The sequence below is a fragment of the Tachysurus fulvidraco genome, chromosome 24 (assembly GCF_022655615.1).
Source record: "Tachysurus fulvidraco isolate hzauxx_2018 chromosome 24, HZAU_PFXX_2.0, whole genome shotgun sequence".
Classification (NCBI taxonomy): domain Eukaryota; kingdom Metazoa; phylum Chordata; class Actinopteri; order Siluriformes; family Bagridae; genus Tachysurus; species Tachysurus fulvidraco.
In genome coordinates this window covers 3,618,135-3,625,634 of record NC_062541.1, presented here as the reverse complement: position 1 = coordinate 3,625,634, position 7,500 = coordinate 3,618,135, and the positions used below count along the sequence as shown (strand labels likewise).

General features: G+C 42.1%; 1 protein-coding gene across 1 annotated transcript; it reads left to right on the top strand.

Annotated features, from left to right (window-relative positions):
- Positions 1 to 5,471: 5,471 nt before the first annotated feature.
- On the top strand, positions 5,472 to 6,416 carry LOC113661953 (G-protein coupled receptor 183). Its single transcript, XM_047808239.1, has one exon. It carries the CDS (start codon positions 5,472 to 5,474, stop codon positions 6,414 to 6,416), a length of 945 nt encoding a protein of 314 aa, XP_047664195.1.
- Positions 6,417 to 7,500: the final 1,084 nt, after the last annotated feature.

Genomic DNA, 7,500 nt, shown 5'->3' with positions numbered 1-7,500 from the left:
TCTAACAGGACAAAAATAAATCTAGTTACAAGTTACAAGTGAGAAAAGTGTGGAAAAGTTCTGACTTCGATTTTTCCGCTTTATCGTTACGTGGTTGTTTTGTGGACGTTTAATTAAAGCAGCTGATCAAGGTTTAGAAGTAAAACTGGCCAAATTTCCCACGAGAGTCAAAGTGATAAACATGTAGTTCATCTCTAGTGTGTGTGTGTGTGTGTGTGTGTGTGTGTGTGTGTGTGTGTGTGTGTGTGTGTGTGTGTGTGTGTGTGTGCGTGTGTGTGTGTGAGCCCACAGAGACATGGCAGGTGAGCAGTGTATTTAGGAACATGTCTAGTCCCACACCGGGCTCTATAACAAGCCTCAGGGACACACCCGTCCTCCCGTGTGTCCTCACAAGGGCGGCGCTAATCACAAGCTGGGTTATAAAACACACAGCGCCTCTTGTTTCAGCGTATCATCTGTTATGTATACTGTTATAACCCAGACACGAAACACTTACTCATGCATGTTATGTCATAGAATAAATTCAGTTTAGGTTTTTTTAGGTCCTTATTTTCTAGCCCGATTGGTGAAACTCAAATGAATAAGTGTCTCATCAAAGCCAAATACAATATTAACACATGACGATCGGTGTCGACATGATATTAAGGGGTGTGGTCAGAATCATACAGGAAGGTGACCCTGAGAATCCGGCGATACGCTCGTAAATATAAAAAGGTTCTCGAAGAGTGGATGGTTCTGTGGAGAACCTTATGAATGTTTCCATTAAAAAAGCTGGTGGGGGGGGGGTCGCGAGATGATTTCCAGAAACTTTATTTATTTATTTATTTATTTGTATTTATTATTGTTTATATGTTAAAAAAAAGGTTGTAATTGTCACGATGAGACAAAGGCGAATGCGGATCCATGTGCAGTGCAGTTAATCCTTTTAATTGACAAAACAGGAAATAAGTAACAAACAAGCCGGCAGAACAGATCAGGGAACAGGAACAGGAACAGAGACAGGAACAGAGACAGGAACAGAGACATGAACAGAGACATGAACAGAGACATGAACAAACAACATACTATACACTAAACAACGACTCACAACAGGGAAATGAACAAACAGAGTAGATATAGGGAACAAGAACCAATCACAAGACAGACGCGATCACGCGATTAGGGAACAAGATAGATATAGATTGTTCCCTATATCTACTCTGTTAGGGAACAGAGTAGATATAGGGAACAAGAACCAATCACAAGACAGACGCGATTTATTACGACAGTTAAGTGACGGCGTCAATCACAATTTACAGCACAACAACACGCGCTAGCTAGAGGCACATTCGGTGTTTTGCTAAACAGCGATCGGTCTATTTTGAGATCTAAACTTGATCAAAAATGAAACGATGGTTACGAAGTTAGAATTGTTCCGAGGCGCCAGCCGACGCTTTACGCGTGTTACAGGCAGCTTGTTCGTATTCTGTCTGTAAGGCTTAGAGATTCTTTTTGTATTAACTCTGTCAGTCTGTAACCAAATCGCAAATCTTCACAATCTTTTGGAGGAAAACACAGAGAGGAGGGGGGGGGGTCACGGGTCATCAGCAGTCTAATATTGGGGGTCACGGGCTGAAAAGATTAGGATCCCCTGCTTTAGACTATAAGAAGGTTCTTTATAAAAATAATTAATTAATTAAATTTAATTAAAGAAGAAAAAATATTAACTGAATGGTTCTTTGGTTCTTCCGGGTGCCTTTATTTTTAAGCGTGTTGTAAAAATGATGACTGTTTGACATACGGCTGCTTTGCCGGTTTGGTAAAATCATATGTAGATGCTTACAATTTTAAATTCAGGGTTCCTTGTGGTTAGGGTTAAGGTTTGATCCATATACACTTAGATTAAGACTTAAAGACTTTAAGAGATTTAAAGAAAGAAAGAACAAAAGAAAGCAAGAAAATCAGCAGATACGTTTTAAGCTGCTCAAATACCGCAAAACCAAATCTTTATTACTTGTTACTTAAAAAAGATCGCAGAAGGATTTTCAACTTTAGCGATCATTGGGACAAATTTGAACAGTTTTAACATTTTATCTTAATTTGCCTTTTTACCCTGATGTCCAACCCCAGGGTTCAAATGATACACACTCACCGGCCGCTTCATTACATTTACATTTACATTTATAGCATGTGACAGACGCCTTTATCCAGAGCGACGTACATTACAGTAAGTGCTTAAATCTCGAACACTGACTGACTACATTAATGCTGCTCACTGGGTTACATACTTAAGACACCATGAGTTTAAAACATTGGTTCAAAGTTACAATGAAAAAGTGTCCAAGGTTGTGTAACGAGTCTGTCTGTGTTTTCCCTTGTTTCTGTCTGCTGTCATTCCCTGCTGTTAATTGTTGGCCCCGCCCACTTATTTGTTACCATGGACATTAATTGCACTCATTCTCTTCCCCAGGTGTTTTGTCTTAGTCTTTGATTGTCTCCACCTTGTGATTGGTTCTTGTTCACTATATCTACTCTGTTTGTTCACTTCCCTGGTGTTAGTCGCTGTAGGTGTAGTATGTTGTCTGTTTACGTCTCTGTTCCTGTTCCCTGTTCTGCCCAGTGTTCTGCTCTGTTTTGCCTGCTTATCTGTTGAACCGGCTGGTTCCGTCGACCCGGTCGGTTCCATCGGTCCGGCCGGTTGCGTCGACTCAGCCGGCCCATCTGGTTACGACGACCCGGTCAGTTCAGCTGGTTCCTGCAAAACAGGGCAGAACAGAAGGTGTTGGGCTACTGATCGGAAGGTCATTGGTTCGAACCCCAGGTCCACCAAGCTGCCACTGCTGGGTCCCTGAGCAAGGCCCTTAACCCTCAATTGCTCAGTGTAAGTCACTCTGGAAAAGGGTGTCTGCTAAATGCCGTAAATGTAAAATGTAACAAGAACCAATCACAAGGCAGAGACAATCAAAGACTAAGACAAAACACCTGGGGAAGAGAATGAGTGCAATTAATGTCCATGGTAACAAATAAGTGGGTGGGGCCAACAATTAACAGCAGGGAATGACAGCAGATAGAAACAAAGCAAAACACAGACAGACTTATTACAGGTTGTGGGGTTTTTTTTTGTTTGTTTGTTGTTTTTTTAAATTCAAATGATAAGGAAGAGCTAGTTGAAATGTTTCCTGAATAAGTAGGTCTTCAACCGCCGCTTGAAAATAGCCAGTGACTCGGCTGTCCGGACCTCTAGGGGAAGTTCATTCCACCACCTCGGTGCCAGAACAGAGAAGAGTCTTGTAGTATACTTGCCTCTTACCCTGAGAGATGGTGGAAGCAGTCGAGCAGTGCTGGTAGATCGGAGGGTGTGGGGTGCAGTGTGAGGAGTGATGAGGGCTTTGAGGTAAGAGGGAGCTGGTCTGTTTTTGGCTTTGTAGGCCAGCATCAGTGTTTTGAATCTGATGCGTGTAGCTACGGGAAGCCAGTGGAGGGATCGCAGCAGCGGGGTGGTATGTGAACACCTATAAAAAAACCTGTGAACACCTGTGAAATAATACTTACACAACATTGTTGTAGCTCTCCGATCAGCCGGTCACGTGGCGGCAGCACAACCTATGACATCATGGAGTTACGGAGCTACAGGTACAGTAACTGCTTTGGGTTTTAAGACAAGTGCGACATCAGCGATGTGGACCACGGCATGACCGTTTGGCGACACATTTACAGACAAAGTAAACATATCGTCCGTGATTACACAAGGTGAGATGAGATTTGTACGCAAAATAGTCGACTACACCTATTTATGAATAACAAAGTTAATGATCCGGCTCAGCATGTTATTTATTCATGTCTTTGCTTGTGTGTTTTATTTATTTTTATTCAATCTGGGATTTAATCCTACATCCACACTGACATCTGGATCTGGGATTTAATCCCACATCCACACTGACATCCGGGGGGGGGGATGACATCAACAAATGGAAATATATTTGAAATACAGTCAAATATGTTTATATAGAGGTTATAAAGTTAGTAAACCGATTTGTACGCTTAAGTATTTACAGCGTTATAAATATGGATAAATATAATATAGACGTTTAAAATATAAAGAATATCTCACGCTCGGAAAATAGATTGTAATGGATTACTGACGTCATGACCTGAAACATTAGATGAGTGTTTAATAGGTTCAAGATCTTTTTGTTTGCTATTATATAGTTTTATGATGGATATCGATATAAAAGGTTTGAATAAAAAGTTTAAAAGTGAAGTGAAATAGAATGTTTAATGCTATTTTATAATTATATATAAACACATTAAAATAAGCTAATCGAGTTTTACGGTAGCTCTTAGACATTTGATATTAACAGATTTAATCGAGCAGATGGTTGGGAATCAATCTCTTGCTTGTTATAAGTCCAAAGCAGATTTGTCAGCTTCTAGACACTTCGTATTCGATGTTGGATATTTTGGAGAGAAATATTTAAAAGGTTTGTGTATCGTTTGGGGATCTTTGTCTTGTCTCCACAAGGAACTAATAAAAAAATAAAAAGAGCCAAATATTTTTCTTTTGGATATCGGGTAGCGTTTTATTAATTATCTGCATTAATAGTTTTGTCCAAAAAAATGCTGTGTGTGTGTGTGTGTGTGTGTGTGTGTGTGTGTGTGTGTGTGTGTGTGTGTGTGTCCAGAGAGACATCGCAGGTGAGCAGTGTATTTAGGATCATGTGTTTAGGAACGTTTGTGTGTGTGAGTGTGTGTGTGTGTGTGTGTGTGTGTGTGTGTGTGTGTGTGTGTGTGTGTGTGTGTGTGTGTGTGTGTGTGTGTGTGAGTGTGTGTGTGGCTGGTGTTTGTACAGATCCAGTTCCCCTGTGGCCTTTGGCACGAGCTCACAGGATAACACAATAACAGCCCTAAGGATGAGACACTGTCATTTGTTTGTGGTCTATGATTTGTTTTTTTGACAGTGAGGCGTCTCTCACACACACACACACTCACACATACACATACACACACACACACACACACACACACACACATACACACATACACACACACACACACACACACACACAGCTCAGGTGTCTATTAACAAAACATGGTTATCGGGTATCGAATGAAATTCAAATTTTTTTGGTCATATGCACACAACCATATAGGGGTACGACATGTAAATGGGAAATGATTCATGTAAATGGGAAATGGGAAATGATTAAGACTGTCTGTGTTATAAATGTAGAATATGAATTAAATAAAAATAGAAACAGTATTACTTGTAGAAAAGGAAATATATATGCTATTTATATGAAATTGGATGAGGATCAGCTGTTTAAGAGCAGGAAGAGGAGGTCGTCTTCGCTGTAAGACGCAAAACGGGAACTTAACCTTTAATCTATAAATTCTATAAGATCTGTTGGTTATTAATAAATAAAACATTCTAATCGTTGAGAAATTGTTGAGAAAAATTTTTTTTTTGTTTTCCTTCACGACAGTCTGAAGCCATGGTTTACCTGTATGACTTCAACCTGAGAATGAACCTGACCATCGAACCCACTGCCGCCCCTCCGGAGCTGAACACGACCCCGAAGCCCTTCAGTGTGTTCGATGGGTGTGACACCATGATAGAGGGCGTCCTGTTCGACCTGGCGGTGCAAACCTTTAATATTGTGATTGGATTTCCAGCCAACATCCTGGTCATCGCCGTCCTGATCCGTAATCGTCACGAGCCCTCCACCTCCGATATCTTCCTGGGTTGCCTGGCCTTCATGGATGCCTACTTTGGTCTCATGGTCCCTATAAGCTTCCTCAACCTCTTCTACTGGAAAAGCATGAAAGGTTGGTACGCACTGAAGTTCTCCTACGGCGTGAAGGACACGAGTGGGCCGCTTTTTCTTTCCTGCATCTGTCTGGATCGCTTCGTCGCCGTGGTCTTCCCGATCGCTTTCAGTCAGCTGAAGCACATTAAGTACAGGATCTGCCTGACGCTGTTTGTGCTCGGCCTCACCTTCGCTTACGCCTCAGCTAAAACAATCGGCGGCCTTCCTGACTTTGAGAAGGTCTTTACAGGAGAGGTTCTGGCCACATTCACCTGGATGATGATCTGTAACATGTCCATCCTTTGGGCCCTGAAGCGCTCACGAGGTGCAGGCAAAGATGAGATGCACCCTATGAAGAAGAAAGCCTTCAAGATCGTGCTCTCCATCCTGTGCATCATTATTTTTAACTACCTCCCTCTGGTGGCCCTGTTCCCTTTTCAGGATCACTACTCACCCATGGCCTTCACCTGCTACATCCAGCCTGTGGGATTCGCCTTCCTGAACATCAGCAGCAGCATCCAGCCGCTCATCTACCTGTCTCGTCTGGAGAAGATCCCCTTTCTGCCTGAGAGTTTGGCGAAGAAGCTCTGCTGTACAAAAAAGACCGAAGCAGAGCAATCACCAGCTTAGAGCTTTACATCTCCACAAGACTACACAAATATACAGTAGATATGAATATAATAACATGTCAATACTGTATGAATGCACCAATCAGCCACACCATTAAATCCACCTCCTTAATATTGTGTAGGTCACCCTTGTGCCACCAAAACAGCTTGGACCCATTGAGGCATGGACTCCAGTATCACAGCTGTCGTGATATCTGGCACCAAACATTAATTCTGAAATTTGTGAGTTGAGGTCTCCATGGATCAGACTTTATTTATCCAGCACACCCTACAGAGGCTTAATTAATTGAATTGAAATGTTCCTCAAACCAAGGGCGGCACGGTGTCTTAGTGGTTAGCACGTTCGCCTCACACCTCCAGGGTTGGGGGTTCGATTCCCACCTCCGCCTTTTGTGTGTGGAGTTTGCATGTTTCCTCCGGGTACTCCGGTTTCCTCCCCCGGTCCAAAGACATGCATGGTAGGTTGATTGGCATCTCTGGAAAATTGTCCGTAGTGTGTGTGTGTAAGTGAATGAGAGTGTGTGTGTGCCCTGTGATGGGTTGGCACTCCGTCCAGTGTGTATCCTGCCTCGATGCCCGATGACGCCTGCGATAGGCACAGGCTCCCCGTGACCCGAGACGTTTGGATAAGCGGTAGGAAACAGGTTCCATTGTAGCGAGATCTTTAATGTTCTTAACTTCACCAGCAGTCAGTGGATTTAATGTTATGGCTGATCGTTGTAACTAGTTTTATTTCAAGCCTAAAGATTTTAACGCAATGTGATTTTTTTAGGCAAAACTATTGGCACCTTTACACTAGAATCCGCTGGAGAGAATTGCACTGATTCTGTACCTGTACCATGTAACACACTTAGACGATCCTCTGGAGTTTCCATTAGGGACAGAATTCCCGAATTGGCCTTTCATCTGCAAAGCACTAGGATATTAGCTCTTTATGGTATTGTAATTGCTTCTAATTGTTTTATTTTAGTAATAAAATAACCCACCTCAAAAGTCTTTTTGGTTTCCTCATCAATCACAAAAGATAATGTTTTTAATACTTGCACCACTTTATATCTGGGTAAAAAGACAGAACATCAGGAACT

Excerpts from the sequence above, each read along its gene's own strand:
- LOC113661953 (XM_047808239.1), top strand. The coding sequence starts at position 5,472 with ATGGTTTACCTGTATGACTTCAACCTGAGAATGAACCTGACCATCGAA.